The sequence below is a fragment of the Takifugu flavidus genome, chromosome 3, assembly GCF_003711565.1.
Source record: "Takifugu flavidus isolate HTHZ2018 chromosome 3, ASM371156v2, whole genome shotgun sequence".
Classification (NCBI taxonomy): Eukaryota; Metazoa; Chordata; class Actinopteri; order Tetraodontiformes; family Tetraodontidae; genus Takifugu; species Takifugu flavidus.
The window spans coordinates 1,469,936-1,495,077 of record NC_079522.1 but is presented as its reverse complement, the minus strand read 5'-3'; the positions used below and the strand labels follow the sequence as shown (position 1 = coordinate 1,495,077).

General features: G+C 46.8%; 1 protein-coding gene and 1 long non-coding RNA gene across 7 annotated transcripts; one reads left to right on the top strand and one right to left on the bottom strand.

The window, feature by feature from the left end:
* Nucleotides 1–1,177: 1,177 nt before the first annotated feature.
* LOC130522641 (uncharacterized) lies at nucleotides 1,178–5,773 on the bottom strand. Of its 4 annotated transcripts, none has more exons than XR_008949663.1 (4): nucleotides 4,037–5,773; nucleotides 3,442–3,553; nucleotides 2,948–3,040; nucleotides 1,178–2,803 (listed from the first exon to the last, which is right to left on the bottom strand). It is a non-coding gene; the product is annotated as an uncharacterized LOC130522641 (long non-coding RNA). The 4 variants fall into 4 exon arrangements; XR_008949661.1 differs by having other exon boundaries at nucleotides 3,442–4,267; nucleotides 4,555–5,773; XR_008949662.1 differs by having other exon boundaries at nucleotides 3,442–4,602; nucleotides 5,485–5,773.
* rgs12a (regulator of G protein signaling 12a) lies at nucleotides 1,313–24,894 on the top strand. Of its 3 annotated transcripts, XM_057027205.1 has the most exons (17): nucleotides 1,313–3,079; nucleotides 4,144–4,236; nucleotides 14,731–14,752; nucleotides 15,862–16,031; nucleotides 16,495–16,587; nucleotides 16,731–16,874; nucleotides 17,243–17,425; nucleotides 17,527–17,677; nucleotides 17,806–17,894; nucleotides 18,051–18,242; nucleotides 18,463–18,536; nucleotides 18,619–18,745; nucleotides 19,102–19,198; nucleotides 19,432–19,490; nucleotides 19,853–19,964; nucleotides 20,208–20,741; nucleotides 24,152–24,894. In XM_057027205.1, exons 1-17 carry the CDS (start codon nucleotides 1,313–1,315, stop codon nucleotides 24,406–24,408), a joined length of 4,164 nt encoding a protein of 1,387 aa, XP_056883185.1. In that variant the 3' UTR covers nucleotides 24,409–24,894. The 3 variants fall into 3 exon arrangements, with proteins under 3 accessions (XP_056883185.1, XP_056883188.1, XP_056883186.1); XM_057027208.1 differs by lacking the exons at nucleotides 1,313–3,079; nucleotides 4,144–4,236 and adding an exon at nucleotides 6,495–6,808; XM_057027206.1 differs by lacking the exons at nucleotides 1,313–3,079; nucleotides 4,144–4,236 and adding an exon at nucleotides 11,736–11,914.
* The last annotated feature ends 248 nt before the right edge of the window (nucleotides 24,895–25,142 follow it).

Genomic DNA, 25,142 nt, shown 5'->3' with positions numbered 1-25,142 from the left:
AAACTTTGGGTAATATTTAAGTGACGGGAAGGTTATTCTTCCTTTGTATTCTATAACCGAATCAAGAATGCATCACTACGAAAGGTGGGTCGGTGATTTTACATTTTTGACCATTGCTGTGGTTATAAAGAATTAGACCTGGTTTAAATCTGAAAATAGTAGTTTATTCATAGTTCGTTATTTAAAAGAAATAATGGAGGGGATAATAATGGAGTTTTACTTTGCGTCACAAAAACAAATCTTCTGCCTTTTGATCGCTCGCGAGTCGCGAGCAGCCAATAGCGTCGCTCCGGTCGTTTGAATATTGAACCAGTGAGAGCATCGCTCATTGGTCAGGGCGACTGGTCACATGACCCAGGGACGTTAGGATGTCATGGTTACAATGAAAGACGCTTTGTGGTCGCGAGCCGTGAGTGAATGGTGGGTGGTCCTTCCTGCTCTCGTGCACCGTGGACCGCAGAATCACGGCAGGCAAATGTTGTTTTGAATTATTTATCGGACAATTTTACGTTTCCTGTAAAATGTAGACGTTTAATTTCTGTCAGAGAGTACAAACACCCCGAGGAAAAACGTTGCAACTCCCGCAAAAGGTACTTTTCAAAAGTTTTTTTTTTGTTTTTGCCGCGCGGACTTTAGTTTGACTTTTGTCGATTTAAATTCTGGTACGTAGCAAGCAAAACAAAATAAGCTAATAGCGGTTCCGGTGTCGATTAAATGGTTAACTTATGTGGCTAAAGAAGTATTTTGACTTCTAAATTGATTTAGCGAGTCTAAAGTGAGTCTGGTTGTCATTTATGTCGTTGACTTGGCGAGCCAGCTGGTGCTGTTTTGGGAGAGTGCGTGAATGAAAGCTCCGCGTGTGTGTGTGTGTGTGTGTGTGTGTGTGTGTGTGTGTGTGTGTGTGTGTGTGTGTGTGTGTGTGTTTTAATCTGTGACAGATAATTGCTAAACAAGATTGATGGCACCGCTTTAATATTTTAAAAACAAGATTAAAAGGAGATCTATCTGACTGATTAACATGTGTTGCTTAGTATTTTGCATTCATCCTGAGAAATTGCCTTTGCAGTTGAGGTTTTTGGCGAATATTATATTATAAATTTTGTAGTCTTTTTTTAAATTTTCCCTAGGTATAAAGCCAGTTGACAAAGATCCTGCAAAAAGCAAAACCACACACCACTGTGTTATAAACATGATTTGAGTTTATTCATGCGTTGTTTCAATTGTGTCCATAGGATGACAACAACACAATAGTGTTGGCGACCTACATGTGTTTGACTTCCCACGCTGGTTCTCGCAGAAACCTACGACAAAGATGAGGATACAGGGACAGCCTGAGGGTGCGAGGAGGAGACTGGATTTAGGGGGCGATGGGGAGTTGCGGAGCGTTGAGATCATCCGTGGCCGGGCTGGATACGGTTTCACTATTTCGGGACAGAGGCCGTGTCTTCTAAGCGGCATCCAAGAGGGGAGCCCGGCCGATGTAGTGGGTCTCAAACAGGGGGATCAAATCATGGCCATTAATGGAACAGATGTGTCGGTGGCCTTGCACGAGACCGTGGTGCAGTTGATTGGCAGCTGCAAAGGGCCTTTACGGATGGTGGTGCATACGGAAGGGCGGAAAATGAAGAACCCTATCCTTAATGATGCCAAATTTGGGATTGCACAGACAAATGAGGTTTACCAAAAGACAGGAATTCTCCGTACAATTTCGGACGACTCAAACAATTCTTCCTTCAACTTAAGTCACGCTGTTTCCCTTAAACCGAGGCCAGTGTCGGAGCCCGATATATCGCAGTGGTCTCAGCACTGGAACCCTTTTTTAGAAAAGCCAAAAGAGGAAACCCGGCGAGTTGGAGATGCAGACAATGTGTTTACAGAAGGAGAGGAAGGAACTCCAGACTGGACTATGCTAAATATCACCTTGGTAGTTGGCTATCTGAGCTCCACAGAGCTCATTTTAAACACTTCCGGCTCAGAGGATGACTGCTCGAAAGCCATTCTGGAGAGAATACGGCAGCTGGGAACTGAGCAGACTACCCATACATTGGTGATGATGAAGATTATGTATGACTGCGTTCGACTATGTGATGACGCAGGAGCTGTTTTAGCAGCCTTTCCTGCCGAGAACCTGGTGTTGGGGGCCGTGTGCGCGGAAGATCCTCGTTTTTTTTGCTTGGTCACTACAGCACATATAGTAAATGGCCGTCTTCCTGAGGACGGTCCTCTTCGGGCCTCTTGCCATGTTTTCTTTATCGACCCAGAGCTGGGAAACCACGAAGACCACGTAGGCATTGCTGGACGCTTTGGTTTTGAATGCACTCCTGATCCAGATACCTTGGGCTGCCTGGAATTCCCCCAGACTCCCCCTGATGTCCTACACTTTGTAACAGTCCTGTATAGTGAAATGGGGGAGGCAGTGGAGAGGCTGCGGGCCAAGCTGGATGCTGAGGCTCAGCAGCATGCAAAGGAAAATGACAGCACCGGTAAACAAGGTAGTTCCAGCAGCAATGGAGACAGTGGATTTGGAAACGCATCCCCCCCTGAGGAGAGAGCAGAGAGGGATTTCCCTGCTGCAATCCAGAACCACCCCGGAGCTCATCTTCCCAGCTGTCCGTGGGATTATCCTACGAGTGAAGACGTCATCCGAATAAACCTCTCCAAGAATGTCCGAAAACTTAATCCGAGGAATAGCTGCAGCCTGCACTCCCTTTCCGAGTCGCTCCCTGGTCCCGATTCTCTTGCAAACCTTTACGGAGGTCCCCCGCCCAGACTTGAGTTCCAGTTCAAGCCCCCTCCACCTCCACTGCCTTTGGATAAGAAAGCAAACTTCTTCAGTGAGCCTCTCAGGAGCAGCCAAAGGTGGTTCTCAAAGCCAAAGTGGCAAAAAGGACAACGAAGCAAGCCTGAACCTGGCATGGTACCAAACCACAGCGTGTCACTCAACAACTTGCCTCCTCCCATGAGCCAAATCCCCTCAGACAGGTACCAGACAGGAGAGGCCATGATGCTCCCTCCCAGAGAGGAGTGGACAAGACAGTTTCTGGATCAGAGGGACAAACATAGGAAAGAATTCAAACATGTAAGTATTTCCACTGAGTAAACGAAGAAAGCTTTGAAAAAATCTATTTCTTAATTCTTTGAATTATTTTAAAGTGATTAACCATTGTCCCAGTGCCCCATTAATTGCGGTTTGTGCCAACATACATATAGATATAACGTATTTCCTAGTTGTGATTAAGCCGTGATTTATATGTTTTTCCCGTGTTCAAACTGCATGCAGGCATTTAATGGCACAACCTTGAACACACCTAAACGTTCCATTGTAAGCACACACACCCCTCCCCCTTCCCCCGCAACCCACACACACACACGCACACACACTAACTAAGACAAAAGCAGCTGTTTCTGGACTTCACTCATGTTCAACACAGGAAACATTACATGGTCACACGGAGTTGCATTTCCAGACGCTGGTGGGGGGGGATTTAGTGGCACCCAAACACAATACCCCCATTTCACCCATGAACCGGTGTTGAGTGTGAACTGAGGGCACCTGTTGGTTAGAAATCAAAAGTCAACATTGTCAGAAACACACAGGGAGAAATAGATTTCCTTTGTTATTGTTCGCATTGTCCACAAGATGGCCCCGTGCATCCACACAGACAGGAAGTCAACCTCAGAGGAAACTGGTGGGCTAAAATAAAATCTTGGACCGTTTCCGATTCTTTCTTTAGCTGTATAAGCAGTGTTAGTCCGCCCCAGTGTATCCATTTGCAGCGTACATTTTCAGACTCGTTTAAGCAAACACTGGGCCCCCAAGCTCGTGTTCCATCAGAGGGATGATAATCTAGCACAGGAAACCAGGCAAATTACTGGGTAGAGCCCATGTCATGCAGGGGTAATTATGGGCAATTCTTAAACCTTCCATCAAATATTAGGCATGCTCTCCAGTGACGAGAACAGTGGTGGCTGTTTAAATCAAAGTGATGGGAAAACACTCCTGTTTTGGCATTTTCTGACGATGATGTGATATTACCTGATTGGTTTTGCTCTTCCGCCCAATGTTTCACGCCACGTTAGAGGGAAACAATTGACATAAAACTCTGTGGAAGACATTTGTTGGTCTCTCCCTCTCTCTGACAGGGCTCCAGGTTTTGGGGAATGGGTGGAAACCGGGCATCTAAACGGCGTTCTGCAAAGCGTCTCAGCCTGGCGCGATCGCTGGACGACCTTGAGGTTGGTATTGATTCTCTTTGACTCAAACGGTCTATTTTTCAGAGAAATGTGTGGTTATCAGCGGATATGTACGGTAACAGCGAAGATATTTGTGACAAAGATTTCTGTGAACATCCATTTGTGCTGGCGATTCAAACCATCCCCCGTCTCTTTGGCTCCTTTTTTAACTTTTCATTTCCGTTGCCTTGAACTTGTGTTGGCAGCCATAACTGTGGCACGAGGGCGCTCACAGAGTGTTCTTTGTGTGGGCCATAGCTGTGGTCCTGTTTGTTTGGCCTCGTTAATGAGCGCCGGTGCCTGGCTGAAAATCATACTCACATTTTCTCGCATCAGCGTTGCCGAGGAACCCTCTTTTTCTGATGGTCTCTGCAAGCGCAGAGAAAAAAAAGAGGGTTCATCTTTGGCACAAAGACGAGCCGGAAGAAAACTGGATGTCTTTCCGCAGTTTCCTCTGGTTCACACCGTTTTGAGCATTGAAATTCAGCCTTGTGTTTTGAAATAGGAGGCAGGCTCGGGCTTGTCGAATGAGTCAGGCGTGACAGGGATGCAAAGACACACCAGCCTTACCCAGCTCGCATCGTGGGTAATTTTATTGTTATGTAGTGTCAAGCTCTGGCTTGTTGCTGCTGAATAAAAGCCTGAAGTTTAGTCGTGTTTATATCTACACTGAAAAAGAATTCAGGCCTCAGGAATTCCAGAGGATTTCCTGAGATGTGAGCAGAGGAGGGTTTTGCATTAACGTAACGCTGACGTTTCATTGTAGATGGTGAAGGTGACACCTTCACTGACAGTTTCTGGAATTTTGGGTCATTTCTCCTGACTGAACAGCTGCATCACAGTTTGACAGCCTCTTTGCTCAGACATGCTTATTTCACTCCTGCCCACATTTTTCATGTCAGGCTGAGCTCACAACCCTTTGGTCTTGCTGCCACAATTTTAGATGGAATCTTGAACTTTCTGAATTATATCTAGAGATTCTTCTTTTGCTATTCTCTTTTACAGAGAAGTTAAACATAGAGAGCACACTTTAATGCCAACCTTTCATTTTCTGTAATGCAGAGACGCGCTCTCCGCCAGGGCAAGAGATGAGCTTTACTTTTGTTTTTGTCTCCAATGATTGAGTTAAAATCTACAATGATCCCGCTTTGATCGGCTGTTGTGCCTCGCTCTAGTTCCAGCGGGGCACCATTCCAAGATTGAACGCAACAGATACTGTTTCGTGGTTTCCACAGGCAATTATACACTTACCTTGCAATTTTTCCCGGGGCTCTCTCATTTCAAGGGCTGGCATTTTCTCGGGGATCACGCTACTCTTCTAAAGGTCTAACGTTGCGAATTGTGCCAGTCCAACTTTCATACGTCGGCCAGTTCAAGTGAACGTTGAGACTCTGACTATATGGCATTGGTTTTTTGTGCACTTCTGTGTTGCTCTGAGGGGACGTTCTCATGGAGAGAGTGTTACAGAAATACGTGATAAGCCCTCAGTAACTGTCCAGCTGGACTCCCAAGGACACCGTGAGACCCTTTTGGAGTTCACCATCACTGCTCGGGCCAGACCCCTGCGGATAACCCCCGTATGTATCCCTGCCGCATATTGCAAAGGAGCCCAAAACAATTCGGACACATGTGGCCCTGTTGCTTTTTCCATGGTCAGTTGGTGTGCGTCACAGCGGCTCGCATAGGAATGATTGCTCGTTATTTTTTCCCGCTTTATACAGATTCTGACAGCTTTTCTGAACCCGTGAACCAAGCCAGGGAGGCACCTTTTTATGTGATTTTGCTTGAAATTCTGCCTTTGCAGCATGTCATTTTTTTTGTTTTTGCCTAATGAGTGTTTTGATTCAAGCTGATCTTTGGTTGTCGGCTGCGTTTGGTCACGCCGAAGAATGCGCCGCTCTGTGCTTCTTTGTTTTACTTCCTTGCTGATTACATAAAGGCTCCCACAAACTCGCCGCACCGTTTCGCCATAATGATCTCCCGCTCATCAAATAGATTTCTCGCCCCAGACACATGCTGTGCGCCAGCGTCGTTGAGCGAATGACCGTGTCTTCAACTTGGAGCATCATCAGGGTTCACTCTGCTCTCAGAAAGTGATGCTATTATGTAAATGCATCTGTTGGTGTGAAATATAGGTTGACACGTGCTATTTACTCCAGACTCATCACGACCAAAAAAAGGTGCGGATACATAAAGAGCTCATGTTTGCGCGCCTGCGGGTGGATCAGTTCTGTGGGCGTAGCACAAAACCAAGAGAAGACATGAAGAAGACTGGACTTGGAGAGAGGGAGGGAAGGAGGAGGAATTAATAGAGCAGTTAGTGAGGGAGAGAGAGGCTAACTGGCAGCAGAGGAAGAGAGAGACCGAGCTTTTTGAACTCCCAGTAGCTGTCAGGATTTTTTCGCCCTCCTCCCCCAGTGCGCTCTTGCGTCTCCGCACCGCAAGGACAGACTCACACACACGACGGGGCTCCAGCAGATGGACTTATTTACGCGCCACAGGCGTGCGGAGCAGCGCTGAAGACGAGACGCACGCACAGGAGCCATACATGGAGCAAACTTTAAGTCTCAACTCTGTAAGTCGCCGGGCGATGATGCTTTGACGTGTCTCCTCTGTTTGGTGTCACTTTTCCATCCTGGGGCTGTTTGCGGCTCCTGTTGCAGGTTGCGCACGGCGGTTGGCTTGTGCGGTCTGTCACAGGAATGTTTTGACCGGTGCCAGAGGAACGAACATGAGCTGTACGCGCCGCGCTTCCTTTACGGCACTAATGCGCTCAGGTATCTGTACCAAGGTGCTCGCTGACTCAACCGGATATGACAAGAACACCTTAAGTGGGGTTCTGAGAGGTGAATGAAGAGCCTTGCATGACGCTGGCCCCAAGAAGTGGCCTGACGTTTGATCCACAGGGAAATTATCAGATTAAATCTGACGCCGGCACGATTGTATGCGATGCCATTTTGTTTAGGCTGAACTTGAAACGCTCGCCTTGTGGTTGTGCCTTAACTCGTCTGGCTTCGTGCCCACAGGCGATGCAAATGCTTTGCTGAAATCTTCCTTTTTTTAAAAAAAATGTTGGTGCTGATTTTGCCTCCAGACAATGTCCATTTTAAAGCTAATAAATGATTTTTGAGATATTTTTTTTAACTGGAGGAGGAAAACATGTCACTTTTTATCTCACTGACATCATGCGGCCCTCTACGGAGTGTGGGTGGACAGTTGTGCATAAAAAGCATCCTTCAACCAGCCGTATAGAAAGCTCAGATTAACCAGCTTTACTTCTTCTCAGTCTCACTGCTAAAATTTATATGAAATCACTGCTTATGTTCTCCCCCAAAATGGAAAACCATCAGATCAACACAACAAAAACTCCAGTGGAAGTTATTAGAGTATGAAAATGCAACCAGAGGAGCAGATGCAGCTGTGGTTGCTGAGTTTGCTGTTTGACCAAACTGTAACCACGGAAAAATACCCACAGCCTCGCTGTCTTTAGATGGAGACGCACTGATGCCCGGCCAGCGCTGTGACATCATCTTATCGGCATTCACAATTCATTCTTTAAATTGACCACATGGCCCGATCGTCACCACGTGGAACCAGGCCCGTCTGGAGGCCATTTAATTCCCACCACACGCCGTTTACCCTCCGTGAATGTAGCATTATTCCATTTATTTGCTGCACTGAAAGCGTATGTGCTACCAAGGGTGTGTACTCAATGCCAAACAACTTTAGGCTTGCCTGTATCTTTTTTATCACCTGCGCTGCAACAGTTCAAACATGTCTGGCAAACTGTGGCCTGTGCATGTGACTCTGACTTACCTGTAGCTCAGAGATCTGCTTTCACCTCCTGAGGAGATTGAGCAACTTGTCTTGTTTGAAAGGGGCTGGAATTGCAGGGGGGATTAGAGTGAATGCTGTATCTTTATGACCTTGTGGTGGCCTGCAGAACCAGGCTGAGACCTTTCCGAGCCCGTCTTCATGAACACAGTTTTATATATATAATATATTTATCTTCTACTTTGGGGGTCTAAACAGGGACCTTTTCTGCTGCTGTAAGTTCGTCTTTCATATGCAAAGGCTAAATAATCCACGACATTGACAATTTAATAAAGCCCTTTTTACCATGTGCCACGACATTCGTTTTGGCAAAGAGGTGTCGTGAAATGGTAATTATTTAGTGCTGGGGTGTTTTACACTGTGACCTATACGGTCGTGCAGAGATGCGTTTCAGAAAGGATATGTGCAAATACAAAAGGCCATGTTCAGAGCATCAAATGTCACGGTGCAGAATGCAGATGTAGACAAAATACCGCCCTGGCTCCTAGCCTGAAGGGTTAAGTCCATCTCGCAAATCCTTCTTCCCCAGTTTTTGCAGAACAGCTCAGGTTCCAACCATGACCAAACAGATTAGGCAGGTGGTCAGTCGAACTAACCTATAAGCTAACACTTATGTCAGTTCCTTGTCATTGGCTAAGCGTTGCCTTGCGCTCAACGGGCTAATAATCACACAACAAATGTACCCAAGCTTTCTTCAAACACCATGTGTGGAAAAACAGGAGAAGGGGAATCACAAGGCCTGTGATTCACAAAATCGTAGGTGTCGTGTTTCGAGTTGGAAAGTTCATTTCTGGTGTTTTCATGGAAAGGGGAGAGAGCATTAACAGGGTGTGGTGGCATCTTATGTGGTTTTACCCACCTCGGGCCCTCCAGGCACTTGCTGTCCTTTCTCTGTGATAATAAATTGTGATGGGAGGGGTCATGGTTGCTGGCTCTTGTTTCTCTTTCTGAAGCTATTCTGGGGTTTTTTGCAGGACCCAGCTGTGTGTCACAAATAGATATTTTATGTTGCTCACTGCACGTTGCTAGGATTTCCAAAAGGTGCCACCGTGATTGGCTTTTGCTTCTCAAAACAATCGAATGGGCACTTTTTGGTCATATCTTGTGCAGTGCGGCAGCTTCAGGCAGCGTTGCTGCTAAATTCAGAGTCCACGTTGCCCCAACTGTTGAGTTGGGGGAAGACGAATCGTGATATTGGCCGAGACGCCGTGTTCCTGACCCTGAGAGAAGTAGGCCGAGCGAAGGGAAAATGGTAAATATCTTCATTCAGTGGAATGCTGGCACAGCCTGTTAGCTTTTCAGGCTATAACAGTTCCAAACAAATCACGGTAATGACGGACTAATCCAAAAAGGAGCAGTCGTATCCATCTGTCAGGGCTGGGGGAGCAGGCAGTAGATTACTGCTCACGGAGGGATTAACAGATGAAATGCATCGTAAGGGGCGCCCTCGATTGCATCCATATTGTGCATTACTTTTAAGACACTTGAGCCTATTTGTTAGCTGAACAGATTACACCTAAAGGAGACGTTAGTTCAGCCTGATCTGGTGCACGGCTAACAGCCAAACATAGTAGATCCCATTTTAGGCAAGATGAATAAAGACTGCAGATTTACACAAAGACAGACTTTAAAACTTTGAGTGGAGACCTAAAAACCTGCTTTGCAGCTCTGCTCGTTATGTGTCTCACGGCTTTTAATCTGCAGACCCTATTATGAAGAGAGGAAATGCTAATTGTGGCCATGTTTACCTTTGCTGCCCCTCAGGAATCCCATAAGTACGCTGACCTCATCAGATCCTTGGTGACACGATAGCGTCTGTGACAAACAAGCCATGGTGGAAACACAGCTGTTTGGCCAAATGATATCTCTGTGGAGATATTGTCCATTTAAAGAAAGCTTTTTAGTTCTCTACATCAGCCTTTTTCGCTCCTCTATTCTCCTTGCTTGGTTGGTAAAGAAATATCTCTTCGGCCTTATCAGCCACCGCACCCTCAGCCTTTCTGTCCTCAGAAGGAAGTTTCCCCGCATGCGTGGCTCCCTCTTGATGTTATTTTCTGGGAATGGTTTGTCGTCTGCAGCAGATAGGAGGTCTTGATGGGCTTGTTTTTATCTCTGTTCAGTCGGAAGCGCGCGGTGGTCGTGTGACGAGCCGCGCTCATCGTCACCGGCAACGTTCTCACGAACGGGTTACATGTGCGCTCGCTTCTTTGCTCAGAGGAGAATATGAGGAAAGATCCCGGAGGTATTTGAGGTTTTCGTTCGTACTTGCTTCACGACAGATGTGCTTGTGGATGTGCTCACCTGGCTGCTGAACAGCAGCGCCTTAGGGAGGTCAAAGGGCAAAAGCAGAACTGCGGGGCTGAAGAAGATTCAGCAACACTGTTATGATAGCTCAGATTAGCATCAAGGCTTCTAATTACCTACTAGCTCATTTCAGGTACACATGAAAACAGGCAGATTCCAGCTTTTGACATGACATCACCCCACAGCGTTGTTTTTGTGCCACACGTGAATGTAAACATGTGAATATCATCATCCTCCTCCTCTCGCTCTTCACTTGGTCGTTTACGCTGCGGCTGCGTTTAAAGATAGAGACGTTTCTCCGCTGCTTCGTAACTGAAGCCATCCGCCAAGACGTCATCCGCCAAACAAGTGCGGTACAAGTGTGTCAACCTGTGAATTAAGGCGTCGGATCTCGGTTCCTGGTGCCTGGTGTTTAGGAATCTGACTCACGTATCCCTCACCGGTAACAATTCTGGCTGCTTTGTTTCTTCAACACAGGCCTTTTTGTATTACCGGTACTTTGTAGCAATTTTCTATTTTTTACTTTTCCGTCTGGCATCAGGTTTGAGGGAGGTCAAGACTTGTCGGCATTTGACTCCATTACAGCTCCTTCAGTGGGTCTCATCACTCCTGGGGCCAGATGTCACATTAAAATGGTAGAACTCATTTCCAGGATATATTTAGCTCACATCTTCAACATCATGAAGGAATAAAGACACACACGCATTCATTTATGCCTGTGGTTTGAAGTATATTTGACCCTGTCTACACACATTCATCTGTCCTGTCCTTCCAATTCACAAATGGACTCACTTGCATGCCCCCCCATCTGAACCTTCAAAGCAGCCTTCACTAATGTGAAAATCATCACATTTCCGAAGTGACAGGCCATGAGAAAATCAAATTATAGTGGAGAAAGCCACCATGAAACCAGGCTGCTAATAGCTACAGTATCCATCCGTTATTTATGGAAATATTACTTCCGAAGAATGCAGTAGCATTGAGGGAAATAACAATCTGGGGGGTGGATACTTGGAAAAGCTGAAGTTCCTTGATATCCTTCAGCTCTCTGGAATTCTGGGACAGCGCAGCCCGGAGCCCCACTCATGTACCAAACTTTTTAAACTTTTAAACAAACTTCAACATTCATCTGGCTTCCATTTTACCGGTCTGTGGAGTAAAGTGGAAATAAAGGGGGGAGCAGTGCAGTTTGACGGGGGGGGGGGGGGTAATTCACTCCAAATCTTTCATGCCGCTGTGGCAGAGGCTGAATGTATTGTCGGGGCGGGTTTCCATAGCAACAGCTGCGGCGTAAAGAAATCTTTCTTCCTCCTCCTCTTCTCCCTCTCTCTCTCCCCCTCTCTCTCTCTCTCTCTCTCTCTGGTTGCCTGATTTTCTGACTTGTACAGACGCGTTTTGAGAGAGTTTTTTTTTTCCTCGGGTGGGGAATATTCAGGTATGCGTTCGCACACACAGGCTGCCTGTGTGCTGCTGGTGGAGACTTTAAAGAACAATGAGTCTCAAGAAGAGACTTTCCTTCAAGAGGACCTGGAACTTCAACACAGTAAGTCGGCTGTGCGTCGCCTCCTCTCCTTTTGTTCACTCAGCTGTTTTTCTCGTTAATCTCTGCTCTCGTCGCACGTCTCTCTCGCCACCTTCACAACAGCTGTTTGAAGACCACGACCCTTGTGTGTTTGTGGGGGGCTTCAATGAGCTGTGACTTGTTTAAACATATTAGAAGTGTGTCTGTGTGTGTGTGTGTGTTTTATCTGACTGGTAAAATTGTTGAGCACCGGTACCAGTCATGTTAATTTAATGTAGGAATCAACGTGCCTTTACAAGCCCAAAAGATAACAGAAATCACTGTTCAGAGGGGTGAAACACTCTGGGATTAGCTGATAATTAGTTGCATTAATGATGGCAACTTTTTACAGGAACCTCTTCAGTGTTTTGTACAGAATTTATAGTTGATAGTTTTTTATTGTTATTTTGTGGTCACTGAAATACAATCAATTCCTGATTACAAGGTGTAAAAAAGACTAAAATTTTAACATCCAAATTGACCAAAATGAAGTTTAAAAGGCAAACACAGGTTCAAGGGGAAAATTAAATAATTGTGTGTTATTTTGTAGAATTGCTTTAACACTTTCCCAAAAAAAAGCTGCATAATACAACATAACACTCTGCAAAATAACTAATGATTCCTTCCCTAAAAAATATGCTAGCGTGGAAGTCTAAAGTGCCCCGTGGAAACGGTAAAAATACCCCCTAATGGTGACATGCGTGATGAGAGTTTTACCATCCATGTGTGGACTGGGATCACAGTTGTTCCCGAAGGGTCGGACTGGCTGTAGTGGTGCTGCAGAGCCACCCATGATGACCAGATTGTCACTAGAGGTGTTGATGGAGGGAGAGGGGTAGCGTCGCATCATTTCCAATGGAGTCAAAGCTAAGGAAGTAATAACAAGTTAATAAACTGTCGTGTATGTGTGTGGCCCACACTGGTAAACTTCTTCAAACTGTTTTAAAGGCTCTGCTTAGTTTCAGTTGAACGTCAGGATGTTTCTTTTCCTTCGCTCCAGTTGTCTAAAGCAATTTACAGCTTATTCGTCACCAACATATTTGGGCTCTGACACATGTGTGATGTGTGGAATCTGCTTTTCTGAGTGTGTCAAGAGCGTAATTGGGCTTGTAAGTGATACGCTCCCACACAATTGTCCACATCTTAAGTCATCTTTTAATATCTTAGTTTGCAAACTGAGATATCATATATTCATCATGGAGGACTTTTTTTCGTACACAAACAAGTTAGCATTGCGATGTCTGATGTCTTTAAAGCCCTTTAAAGTGAACCACAGTACAACTGTATATATTTAGGGGTTGAGGTTTGGCTGATTTCAGGAGCCCAAACTGACGGATGAAGCTGGCGTTCTGCTCCCTGATGGTCGCCACCCGTGATTCATGTCCATATGTGAACCGCCAGAGAAGAAGGCTGGCTTTTAGGGTGTTTACGGTGCCAGATTTTAGCCCGACTGCAGCAGAATTGCAACAAAGTCGTGACGGACAATTAGTGGTCGGGGCGGTCTGTCTGATTGATGGAGCTTTTACATGTGGTCACTCCCAAAATGGAAGCCAACGTCACATGACCACGGTCACAATGGTTCAGACGAGCAAAACGGGACAGGCTGGTCCCGAATGTTTCCGGGCTAGTTTAGCCGTAAATTGTGAAGCCGAGAGCTATTAATTAAATGACACAGAAATAAATGGTACTCCAGATCTAACCATCAGAACGGAAATGTTTCGCTTTCAAAAATAGTCTCACGTCAGCACCATATCCCGCTACTTGTCAATGTTCTATAATGCCATGGCTAGAAGCCCAAATTATGTGCACTGCTCACATTAAGCCTGACAAAAGAGCTTTGTTTTGTTGTACTATCAGCCTTGAACATTTACACTTTGAAGTGGCAGCTCTGGGAAAAACACTCTTTCCTGTAATAGTCTCCTTTTCTGATGAATCCTCCAACGCACTGATTTTTCTAGTGTTCTTGGTCCCTGCCGAAGATGCACCTCTCATATCCTCCCCTGCATTTAAATGCGCTTGTGTGGCAACAGCCTCATAGTTTTGGCTCTGCAGTCTCTCCCAATAATAATGGATTTTCTCCTGGTTGATACGCCCGTGTGCGATGACACAACATGGTTTGATACATCACGAATCGTTCTGTGACGCTTTCCTGCCTTCCACAGAGGATAAGCTCAGAAAGCAGTGGTGAAGTGACCACAAAAATACCTCCTCAAATCCAAAATGCAACATATTAAGTTGCAGTTAAATGTTTAGTTGTGTAATAATAAATGTCAGAATGAATAATTATCTTCCTCGGTGCCCCTGCTGATTTCAGTTAACGTCAAAAATCTCCTGGAGAACAAGAAAAATCACGTAGTCAACACCGTTTTTGCTTGTTGGCATTTTGAAATTTACATACCCACCGGGGGTGCAGGTGCTGTATATTCAGCCACATCTAAACACATGTAAACAGACCCCTTCCCTGAATTAGCAAGTGAAAAGAGAGGCAGCAGAGCCAAGGATGGCCACCCCTGGTGACCCGACGCTCATTCTTCAGGGCTGGGTCGCCGTGCGGAGGTGTGAACAGCTGTGTGTGGTTCGGGCCACAGGTCCGCCCACTGACAGATGAATGGCCCTCTGCAAGCATCCCAGATCAAACTGTGCTGAGCAGGACACACACATTCCACACACACCTCTGAGCCACCGGTGGGATGCCTGAAGAGCCACTGTTATCATCAGCCCAGGCTTCAGTCTCTGCTCTCAGCCCAGGAGGTCATGAGGGCAGCTTCTCACTCATGTCTCTCTTTGTTCTCTTTCAGTCTGCTGCATCTTCAGATGGCGGTGAGTACAATTACCATTATTACCGTTTCACAAGTGTAACTTTTAACATTGAAGTTTGTTGCGGAGCCCAAACTTGGTCGACGCCTTCACTGTCTGCCTCAGTAACAAGATGTAATCAGAGTTTGGTCTTTTGGGGGCTCAACTTACTGCTGGTGTCGACTGACTTTCTGCTTCTTAGCAGTCTTTAATAAGGCTTTGCTTCCAGTGTGGCCTAGATGCTGAGCGACATGCTGCTTATCCAGCGGTGGATCAGACATGCCCAGATGTTTGCTTTGTAAAGTCTTCTCATTAACAGCGCAGCTCACAATGCGATAAACACGGATCACAAAGCCTCCGCTCTGATACGCTGAACCGAGTTCAAACCGGTGTCATGCTAGCAAGCTTCAGAGGAAAGGTTTTGTCAAAGTAAAAGTGTTCTGTCTTCTGTAGTTTCTGAATCAGGCTTTAAACTGCCACGCTGTTGTGATATTTGTTTTATGAGTTTTACTGTAGCTAGTTGTATTTTTTTATTTGCGATTTACATATTAAACCAACCCCCAAATTTATCTTTAACAAATATATCTAGAGCCAGGGTTTTAGTTCAGTTGGAGTATTACAGTGACCCCCCTTTGTTTTATTTTTACGCTCTCAGCTCTTAAGTGGCCATCTGTCGCCATGATTGCAGGTACTTTGCAGGCTAAGACCCCACGTTTGGTGCCTGGATCCTCTTTGTGTGCTTTACATGAGTCGTGCCTCCTTTTCTTTCCTCTTTCTCCGTATTTTCTCTTCTTGCCAGTGCCACCCCCTCTTTGCCCTTTTCCCACCGACAGAGTGACATCTGCTGCTTTCTCAGAAGCAAATTAGATCCTTTAGCTCCTCACTTTCCTCCTAACACATTTTGAACTTTGACATCACTTGTTTTGTGTTGGTGGCTAGGGAAAGCAAATTCCCCCGACATTCACCACCTAGTCTAATCCATCCTGTGTGAATTTTGTGTCTACAAGACTCCCTGCTCACAATTACAACATTTAGAAGGCTGTTAAAGTGAAAATGTGTTTTCTGTCATCCTGGTTTGCTCATTATTTAACAAATATGATGACCAGACTGAGAGCGCTGAACTGGTCTTGCAGATTACAGTGGAGTCCAGTTGCAGGGATGCTGCAGCCAGAGCAGCCTGAACAGCAATGGCAGTCTTCCAGGAGGGGGCGGCCATCGAGGGGTCCCAGAGCAGCGCGTGGCCAGCTGGTCCACCTGCTTCGAGAGGCTCCTCCAGGATCCTGTGGGTGTGCGCTATTTCACGGTAGGGAAAGTTTGTTAACATGGCACAATTTCCAGAACTGGATGCATCACTTGGCAAAAACTTTGTCTTCATACATTTGCTACATAGTTTGTGTTTTCTGTTTTGTTTTGTTCACACATTTCTCAGCGGTCCCTAATTCAACGGATTTGGCCAGATAAGTCCGGTGTGTGTTATTAGTGAGTTCAGGTATCTTGTTTATGTTACCATGACGCCCACACAAAGGAGGTGTCTTTGAATGCAGCCCACGGCACCTTCTAAAGACTCAAACGTTACGTTCTCGCATCGCAGAACCTCCTCCGACTCTAACCAAAGCTCCGCTCGCCCACTCTGTCCTGCGCCTACACTTACAACGGTCTTTTTCACAACGCTACACTCCAACGGGTGTCATAAAGCTGTGGCGGCAGCCAAGAAAGTGATCGTCGCCGGTCTGAAGGCAGACACAAACTCTTGTCTGTCTCCGCAGGAATTTCTCAAGAAAGAATTCAGCGAGGAGAACATCTTGTTCTGGCAGGCCTGTGAATACTTCAGTCAGGTTCCGGCAACAGATAAAAAGCAGGTAAAGCACAGCAGAACTCTCATCAGGTTATGGCATAACGAATTAGCAGTTATATAACACCTTTATATCATGTTCACAACATCCACAGTCTCAAAACATTCCGGTCAGGAATACATGTTTAACCCAAACTCATCTCCCGGTAGCTGTCCCAAAGAGCCGGAGAGATCTACAACAGCTTCCTCTCCAGTAAGGCCACCATGCCGGTCAACATCGACAGCCAGGCCCAGCTGGCGGACGACGTCCTCACCTCGCCGCGGCCCGACATGTTCAAGACGCAGCAGTTACAGGTAGCGACTCTCTGCTCGTTGACCAGACTTTAGTGGCTCTGCCCAGACATATTGAGTTTCTTTATTGGCCATCTGGGTTTGTTTACAAAAGGGCCTCGAGCCTTTAGCAGACAGATAAACACAAACTGGCACACGCCCACGGAGAATTCAGCTCATATTGTGCGCAGACGTGTCGTCGGAGATGTGTATATTTCCAGCCTGAGCATGATGACATGTCACATACGCTGTAACCATATGTTGTCTCTGGTTCCTGCTTGAGCTTCTCTCCCTTCAGGGGTTTGTTTCTTTGAGGGGAAAACTCCGCAAAATCCTACATTTGTCTGCCTCCAATCTTCCCACCAAACTTTTGTTTGTGTGTGCGTCTACAGATTTTCAACTTGATGAAGTTCGACAGCTACTCCCGGTTCCTTAAATCCTCCCTATACCAAGAGTGCATGCACGCTGAGCTGGATGGCCGACCCTTGCCAGACCCCTACCAGATCCCCTGCAGCCCCGCCCCCTCAAAGCACAGCGCCAGCTCGGACCGCTCCACGCTTTCCACTCCGAAAAAGGTGCAGACGGCCGTTCTGTTACTGCAAACGAGTAGTTTTTCTTTTCGACATAAAGCTGCAGAGTGCAGGAGGTTAGATCTCTGTTTGGTTTCAACTGACAGGAGGCCAGAAAGCAGAGGTCGGGGAGGTCGCTGAATGAAGACACCCGCGAAGAGAGTGCCGACAAAAAAAGGGGAATCTTCTTCTCGTGGTCCCGCAACAGGAGCTTTGGGAAGGGCCCGAAGAAGAAGGATATTGGAGATATTAACCTCGGTGAGTAGCGTGGAAACGTTGCATTTTTGAGGGAATATAATACATCGAAATATCCCAAACTTCAACCTGTGGGCGAGAAAAGATGCAAGTGTCTCTGATCATTCTACTCTGTGCTGCTTCTTTTCCAGATTACTGGGGCAGTAATGGGCGGAGAGAGTCCCAGGGCTCCCTGTCGTCAGGTGCCAGTCTTGAGATGGCCACTTCCTGCAAGGCTGAGGTAGGATTCCACTGGACAGATCTCCATGGCAACACAGATAAGGCCATCACCGCCTCAAGTTTTTTGCTTGCCAGCCCACTCATTTTTTTAAAATAAGCATTGAAATGTTGCCATAGCGCCAACTGAACATGAATTCTCCCTTCTCCCTTCTTCCAGGGTGATAATCGCCACTCCGTTGGCGCCTGGGAGCGCTCGCCCCGCCAGTGCAGCGTCATGCTTCCGGACGGCTCCTGCTCTTCCATCACCCTCCGCCCCGGCTCCTTCATACGGGAGGTCCTCCAGGATCTCTGTCAGAGCATCGCCGTTAACATCGCAGCTGTCGACCTCTTCCTGGTGGGAGGCGAGAAGGTGAGGCGGAGGAATCGGAGCACCGTAGAACGTCCAGTCTCGGCTCTCCAGTCAGAGAGGTTCTAAAATCTGACCCGGTTATAAAACAGCAACTTGTTTTGTAACTAAGTTGAAGAGTTGCTGCTTATTTTATTGTCATGAATATGAACATGGCCTCAAATGAAATCAAAGATCAGTAAGGATTGTGTGTGTTTTTACATTTTCTCTCTCACCTCCTCAGCCGTTGGTGTTGGACCAGGACTGCATGACCCTCTGCTCACGAGACCTGAGGCTTGAGAAGCGGACCTTGTTTAGGTACCAGAGATTCACCAACAACAGTCGTCTGTATTCAGGTTTTACATCCACTCTAATCCTTTTTTTCTTTCACTGCTCCTAGATTGGACCTGGTACCTATAAACCGATCTGTGGGTTTAAAGGCTAAACCTACCAAACCGGTCACTGAGGTGCTGCGCCCTGTGGTGGCCAAATATGGCCTCCACCTCGGAGATCTGGTGGCCAAAATAGTAAGTCACCCCCCCCGAGACATGTTCTGGTCTTGAGAGCAGCCTGTGAAGTGTGTGACGGTGTTACTGGGTGGAGTATCGTGGTTAGGGGAGGGAAGCCACCGCATCCTTTCCATCTCCACGTTGTGGTTAAGAGCACTGACTCAGCCCTATAGAGCACAAGGGGCTGTAATTAAGAATGACGACACTCCTTAAACACGGCAACTTTTTCACCCCCCCACACCAGATGGAATATTTTAGACCTGCGGGTTTCGCAGGCACCGCCGTCCTCTACGCCAGAGCTGAATGACGCGCCGCACTTTCAGATCAAAACAAGTCAAGTGTTGCATTTTTGTGCTCTTATTCTTTTTTTTCAGAGTGGAGAAACCGAGCCTCTGGACCTGGGAGCCCCCATATCAAGTCTGGATGGTCTACGGGTTGTGTTGGAGCGAGGTGACCCAGTATCGGGCAAAGGTAAGACCTACTGGGTGTGAGGTATCGACATATTTGCACCCTGTCAGTTTTTCTTTGCTTCTCCCGTGGCGGAAAGACACCCCATATCGAGATGATTAGCAGGATGCTAATCATTTAAAATGTGCGGACTGCTTAAATAGCTATTTTGACAGACAGTTTGCCTCGTTAACTTGTGTTCTCACCTCCCTTCTCGGCTAAAACTATTCTGAGCACCTTTTCATCTCTTCAAACAGACAAATCCAAGTCTTCCTCTTTGAAAGGCCACCCCCCCACCAGGAGTTTTTCCGCCACAGTGAGTGCTCGCCGCATCCTTATCTCACAAATTGCCATTTTCTCTTGCTGTGGAGCTTCCTCTGCTGAAGAAAACTGATCTAAATCTATGGCTATGTTAGGAATTCTTTTTTTGGTGGGGTAATCTCCGATTAACAATGCCTGCTTCTGACTCATATTGCTCATATCTCTACATGCTGGCATGCTATGGGGGCAGGTGATGCCTGGACTCTCACTGGCTCGCAGCAAACGGGCTCATTTTCACTCACGCAGGTTTCAGTAATGGGGACAGACTGCTCCGATCCGGGTGCTCGGAGGCTCGGCGCTCAGCCTGCCTCTTCCTCCATCTCCTAACAGAGTGCCTTGTTATTGTTGCATCTGCAGGCAGATGACAGGTCAGCACCCAAGGACTTTTCTGTGAGAGCAAGCGGACCAGACTCGGCGCTCCCGGGAGAAAAGAGAAAACAGAAAAAGATTAATATAGATGAAGCTGAAGGTAAAGCCCCCCTCCTTCTTTCTCCTCTCTCTTTGACCTGGTGGATTTCTGGGCTTTGCTTTTGCTGCAGGACTAATTTGCTTTCTTTGGCAGCTCTGCGGAGCCATTTTTGCTGTCAGGTGTGAAGCTGCTCCACTGCATGTTTAAACCCAAATCATCCTTAAGTCAGGTTTTCCCAGAGGCAAAAACCAAAAAAAGTCCATTTACTCAACTTACGGTACTCGTTTGATGTGTTTTTTGCAGAATTCTTTGAGCTGCTGAGCCGAGCGCAGAGCGCACGGGCCAACGACCAGCGAGGACTGCTGAGCAAAGAGGACCTGGTGCTCCCTGACTTCCTGCGCCTGAGTCCACCTGGCCTGGCCTGCTCCACCCCTGACTCTCTGAAGCAGGCCAGGGAGAACGGCGCCCCCTCTCGGGGATCCCTCGCCTCCGGCCTGCGCTCGGAGAGCCTGGACTCCTCCCTCCGATCCAGCGCCAACGGACACTCCGCAGCGCGGCGGTACCTCCTGCCACCTCCCCGCCAACCCACCTTCGGTAGCCATTTGTCTCCCATTTCGCGGCCCTCTGAATCACGGACCAGCCTCCGCACAGTTGAGGAGGACGCCCACGCCGACCTGACGCTCGTGGGAGAGGGCGACATCAACAGCCCCAACAGCACCCTGCTGCCCCCGTCGCCATCCTCCATGCCGCCCATCGAGGACAGCCTGCCCGAAGCCAATTTCACGCCGCCGCCGCCCTGCACTCACCCTCAGGACGCAAGTGCAGAGTCCAATACAGGTATTTCATCAGTGTAACAAACCAGAACTGTGTGTCTGTGTGTGTGTGTGTGTGTGTGTGTGTGTGTGTGTGTGTGTGTGTGTGTGTGTGTGTGTGTGTGTGTGTGTGTGTGTGTCTAAACCCGCCCACCTCAACAATAAAACTTCACTGACTCTGATGCACTTTATTGACAGATTGACAGTTTGACAATCACTTGTGGTGGTTCCACAGCCACGCATGTAAATATCCATGTGTATATTTCAGTGTTTGGGGCCATGAACTGGGATTTGTTCATCCCAGCCAAATATTTGTTTGGTACTTTTGGGTGCATGCTGATGTCACTGATCGCGCGGCTATTGATCGATGTGCAGAAAGCCTTCCCAATATGAAAGATCGATATGTGGAAGCGCAGGAGGTGAGAGGAGAATCTACAACGTTGAACGTTGCCGCGTGGCGTCGGCTTCATTTATTAGGATCGATCGTAGCCGATTCGTAGCGCCGGATCGGCGACCGCCGCCTTCGTCTTCATCCCGTCACCTTTAGACCGGAGCAATTCAGCAGCGTGTGCCAGGGATGTGAGAGGTGATCAGAAACATTGATCATCGGTTCATGAGTGCTTTTGAATCTCCTTCCGTGACTCTGTTGAATTGCCTCCTCCGGATGAGTGTTGTAGATAATCACTGCCAATAAATTGTGTACCTGTGATTGCACAGATCCAATAAACACTAGAACTGGAAATCACTTCTTGTTTGTCTTTTTACGTGTTTGTCAGCCCGTCCTCCTCCCCCTCCGCCACCTCTCTGCCTCCGCATGCCTTTTCCTGTTCCTCCGCTCATCCGCCCGCTGCTTGGTGGACTTTAGCTGGTTTCAGGGTGTCGCTGCTCTCTGGGCTGTGCTGCCGGCTTTTCGAGATTCGCTAGCTTGCTGTGGCTGATTCAAGGTCACGATCCCCTCCCGCAGAGGGAGGCAATCTGTCCTCCCTTGTCCTTCTTGTGTGGAATTTGGAAATGCCTCCCCAGTGGTTTGTTCCGTGTTTGGATTTTGTAACGGTGTTGAAAGTGCTTGAGCCTCCCTCACTTGAAGGTGTTTTGCACCTTGTATTCCCAGCCAGGCTTTCCTGTCAGGTGATATCTGTGCACAAATCCAAACCTTTCTGCTCTCTTCCTCTCTGGTTGCTAAGTGCATCTGCCCTGATTCTTCCCACTGACCGGGCGCCATGGTAACCTCATCCACCAGTTGACTGAGCTACAGATAGTAACTGTCACCGCTGCTTCTGCTGAATTTGATCTAATTCCAGGCACACGTATTTCTGGAACTGTTTTGCCACCTCGCACACGCCTCCTGCCTCTAATGCTTTCTCCCCGCACTAATGAGGTAGTCATGCTTTAAAAATAAATGACTGGAGTTAACTTAGGATGACGAGTTCATCAGCACAAACAAGTTTCCAGAAGTTCCGCGCCAATCGCACTTGTGTTGGCTCGTACCGGAACTCTGTTTTATGTTAAATTAGCGCCCCCTGTTGTTAATAAACATGTATTTTCTTTAGTCCATCAATGGAACCTGAACCAAAACACCTACATTCAACTCATTGCTACAGTATATTTTCAGTTTCTGCTTTTTCTAATTTGTTTTTATAAACCTTTAATCTTCGGTTGTGAGGTTACTCGATAAATAATTCCCAAACCACATATTTAAAAAGAAACACTTAATGTTTAAAGAACCCTGAAGATAATCAGCGTCACGAGAAGTTAACTGATATAATATTATCAATGGTGTTAAAAGGAGTATTTTTTGGAGTATAAACGAGTATTTGCCTGTTCCATTCTACAGGTTTAGGGTTGGCCATTAAACCTGGTTTAAAACACACTTTGATGTTGCAGCGTGTAATCTGCAATTAACGTTCCTGAATAAAAGCACAATTAATTGCACAATTGAAAGCACGATTAATTGAAAGAAGGTTCAGAATTGCAGAATAATTGACATAAATGTACAGCTGCCTCAAAGCTCAAAAACTAACTATAAATAGTCTTAGCGATTTTCAGAGACACTAAAGCCATTTAAAAATCAATCCTATTCGGGTGTTCGTGCCGCAGTTTCATAAATAAATTACTGTCAAATCAATAGTTGCATCTTGGCTTAGTTGTAGTTGTTAAAAGCGTCCACCAGGGGGCAGAATCACACAGGACAAAAACACCTTATAGTCAAACGCATGGAATGAGAACAAAAACCAAAACACAAACGATCAGTAGGTTTCCATCTTGAGCCAGGAGCAGACATTAGACTATTATCATCATTATGAATGTGAATCTGTTTGCCAGTCAAGCATCAAGTAGCTCGAAGTTGTGACTCAACAGCAGTTCACGTGAGGTGCTGCATGGTCCTTCCTCCTCCTCCTCCTCTTCCTCCTCTTCTCCTGGTGCTGACACCCATCTGGCAGCCTGTGGAGGACGAGGATTTGAGCCTGGGTTGTTTCCAAGCTGGTTGCCTCGGCTACAGATCCATTTTCACTCACAAAACAGCGTGGGCAAATGTTAAACAGACTATCATAGACTATTAGTTAATGTAGTATAAATAACACCAGAATTGACTTTTATTTATGGTTATATTTTATTATAGCATAAAATAATTATTGATTTCCATCCCATTTTTTTCTCAGCTAAAATGAGTATTAGGGGTTGGAAGTGGATCCGAGCACCTCCTGGATCGGCTAATATTGTTAGAATTGTCAGATAACTAATGAATGCTTTGACCTCTGACCTCAGGAATCAAAGCTTCTTGTTCTTGAGTCGGACCTTGACCATCACTTTTCATATTGTTTTTGTTCTACCTTCCAAGAATAGTCCACAGTGGAGCTTTTCCAGTTTCAGCTGCGGCGTTCGGGTGGCATCTGTGTGAGGTCAGCTGTTGGCGCTCACACAGGCTGTGTTTACACATGTACTGACTGGATCCAGAGGGCCTGTATGATGATGATGCTGCACTTGAGTCATCGCAGCCTCTCTGTTTAGAGCACACAGGGCCACGTGGGGGCCCACGCGAGGGGCCCGAGAGCTCCTACGCCGTCATGACCCTGATAGTTAGCGGCCCCTCCCCCCGGAAACAGCTGTCCAGATTACACAACTGGAAAAGATCATCCAAACATACCGAGGGGGCGCTGCTGCCGGAGTCCGAGTTACAGTCTCCATCTCAATGAGAATGTTTCCAGCGGGTGGAGTTTTTATAACGGCGGAAACATCTGGACATCGGTTAGCAACAGTGACGCAAGATGATTCAGGTTGATGCTCTGTAAAGATTATGGAAAATCTCTCTGTCACTTGCAGCTGAAAAGCAACGACGTCAGAGCAACCAAACTTAACTTGGAGCAGCGGCAAAAACCAGGGATGCAGATAAGGGTCGTTTTCTAACATCGATTTTCTGCATTTTCATGTTTGCAGGTGGGGCGAAATCGGCCTCCGATGTGACGCGGGCACCTCAGGAGGTGATGGACGTGGAGGGGGTCCACTTGGAGGAAGGGAGGCTGGAAACGTCCCGGGGCGAGGACTCTGAGCTCAGCCTGAGCTTCCAGGGATACGTGGCTGAGCTGCGACAGTGCCAGAGCAAGATGAGGAACGCCAAGATGCCCCACGGCGGCCACAGCCCGCCGGAGGGCGCCGACTGCGGCGTGGACCTTTACAAGGCCACAGTTGTGTGACGCCACCACTGCTGCACTTTGAACGCCTGCACTGTCTTTTGTAAAGGGAATCAGCCGGACTGCGTGTACAAAGGTGTCAATTTACACTCCCGGAACGACAGAAATCAATTTATTGGCGATAGATATTGTATATTTGTTATGGAATCTTATGGTTTCTTGAAGTTTTGTTTGTAATTTTGGGACAGTGAAGTGTAATTGTTATGTTGTAGTTTCAGAATGAGCCGTGCTAGCTACAGGACAACCACAGGACAAGTCTGAAGTTAATTTTCTTTTAAAAAAATAAAGCTTTTTCTTGTCTTATTAGGATAAGATAGGAGGCAGGTCGTGTTTTTGCTGGATATGTAACTATTTCCTGTTTACATCTTTTAACAGTGTCTGCAGACGATACCTGACGGTACCTTATTGGCCTATTCTTCCTGCTTCTGTAGTTTTGAGGTTGTTCTTGTGGTAAATGAATGAATAAACGGCTTCTCGCTGCTGCAATGATCCAACCTGTGAATGATTCATTTACATTTCAGGAAAACTTCCCATCCTGACCGGGTCACCAAGCAACAGCATTCTTTAAATACCTTCCATGGTTTAAGGACTTTAGTCCAGCATCTTGCATTGGATAAGAACCAAGTAAAATAGTCAATAATGAACCGCGTCAAGGAGGTGAACAGTGTCTGCTTTTATCACTAATGTGGAAGTGGCGATCAGCAGTCCAACCTCTTCTTTGTATTTTTAGCCCAGCA